This window comes from Meleagris gallopavo, chromosome 4 (genome assembly GCF_000146605.3).
Source record: "Meleagris gallopavo isolate NT-WF06-2002-E0010 breed Aviagen turkey brand Nicholas breeding stock chromosome 4, Turkey_5.1, whole genome shotgun sequence".
NCBI lineage: Eukaryota > Metazoa > Chordata > Aves > Galliformes > Phasianidae > Meleagris > Meleagris gallopavo.
Window position 1 is genome coordinate 13602017 of NC_015014.2, and position 1824 is coordinate 13603840.

Sequence of the window (1824 nt, forward strand, 5' to 3'; positions counted from 1 at the left end):
AAAAAGTGTAGAGTATGAGAAGTGCTTGGAAGAAATGAGGGAGCAGCCGTAGATTTATCAGGTATGTTTCTGGCATCCTGTGATTCTTTTTGCAAAACGAAGTCTTAATTGCATCTATGGTCTAAGTGGTTTTGCCACTTAAATGTTTTTTGTTAGGTGCAGATGAGTGAGATGAGACAGAAGTTTGAACAAGTCACCACGGAAAACAGAAGGTAAATAAGTGCACTTTACCTACTGCTGCTATTTTCTTGTATGTGGGGTTTTTTTGTTTGTTTTTTTTTCCTGTCTTTTAAACCTCAAATTCTTTTTCCTAAGACTTGGAAATATTTGAATCTGCTTAATAGTTGAAGATTTCATACTTATGTGCTTAATGTTACCCTAAGTGTTTAATATAGATTACAAAATTTAGGAGGCTTAGCCATATCTCTGCAAAAGAACTCAGTATTAACTTAAAACCCTTTTTATAGAACATATGTTGCTCAATGGATTTAAATGTGAGCCAGGTGTATATGGTACATACAAATCAAAGATACAGTACTTCAGTCAATTTAAAAACATTGTACATAGCTAAAAAAAAACAACCTCAACTGTACCCGTACTTATATTTTCAACTTCAAAACCTGAAGGAAGTTTCTCTCTAGTTTCATACAAGTAGGAAGCTTTTGTGTTAATTTGTGCCTCTAATTTTACCTTGTTGAAATTCTGTCCAGAACATGAATCAAATATTTTGTTGGATTGAAGTTACTGTGGTAGGCTGATTTTTTTTTTTAAATTAAAATGTAATGTGAAATGAGAGGCAAGTATATCTGGAATACAGAAAGTAACAGTTAGATCTGAATAGGTCGGCAAAATGGCCTGAATATATTACAAAGAAGTTTCAGTTCTTTTGCAGTGGGCTAAGTTGAGGTTAAACTGACTCCTGAATTTTGGTGTTTGAGTATTATATATACTGTAGTCCTAAAGTAAATAATTGCAAGAGTTTGACAGTTTCAGAACGTGAGTGGAGTTTTACTTCTGGTAAGATCTATTAAAAATAGTGCAGAACTTGCAGCTCTTGTTTAGACGGAATGTGATCTTGTAAATATCTGGGGTTTTTTGCCTCTGAGTTGGTGTTTTGCATGGTTGTAATGTGTGCAGAGAATAATAATAATTAAAAAAAAAACACATTTCAATAGAAATGTACTGTAAATATCTTAGAGACCTTTATTCTTTAACTTTTTAGGAAAAGGAACAAGCAATAGAGCTCTGGCAGACCGTATCACAGGAGCTTGATCAACTGCAGCAGCAGTACCAGGAACACATGACTCAAACACAGATTCACATGGCTGAAAGACTAAAACAGCAAGTAACTTTCATTTACATTTTTGTTAATTTTGGAATGCCTTCGTATACTGTAGAGATTTTGTGTCTGTATGTAGCCAAACTGAAGTGCAGTGGTTCTACCAGTATCATAGAATCATCATAAAACCATAGGATGGATTGGGTTGGAATGGACCTCAAGGATCATTACGTTCCAACTCTCTGCCACAGGCAGGGTTGCCAACCAGTAGATCAAGTAATAGACCAGGCTGCCTAGGGCCCATCCAACCTGGCCTTGAACTCCTCCAGGGGCAGGGCATCCACAGCCTCTCTGGGCAGCCCGTTCCAGCGCTTCATCGCTCTTTCAGTGAAAAACTTCCCCCTGACATTCTCATCTAAATCTTCCCTCCTTGAGTTTAAATCCATTTCCTTTTTTCTATCACTTATTTACCCATGTAAAAAGTTGATTTCGCTCATGTTTATAGGCTCACTTTAAATACTGGAAAGGCCATAATGATGTCTCCC

At 36.5% G+C, this 1824-nt stretch overlaps 1 protein-coding gene across 1 annotated transcript in view; it reads left to right on the top strand.

Moving 5' to 3' along the window:
- SCLT1 (sodium channel and clathrin linker 1) overlaps nucleotides 1-1824 on the top strand; it is a 42642-nt gene that overhangs the window by 9552 nt on the left and 31266 nt on the right. Inside the window, exon 8 of the mRNA XM_031553254.1 lies at nucleotides 1223-1345. Coding sequence (XP_031409114.1) covers nucleotides 1223-1345 — 123 coding nt within the window. The remainder of the gene's footprint in view (nucleotides 1-1222; nucleotides 1346-1824) is intronic.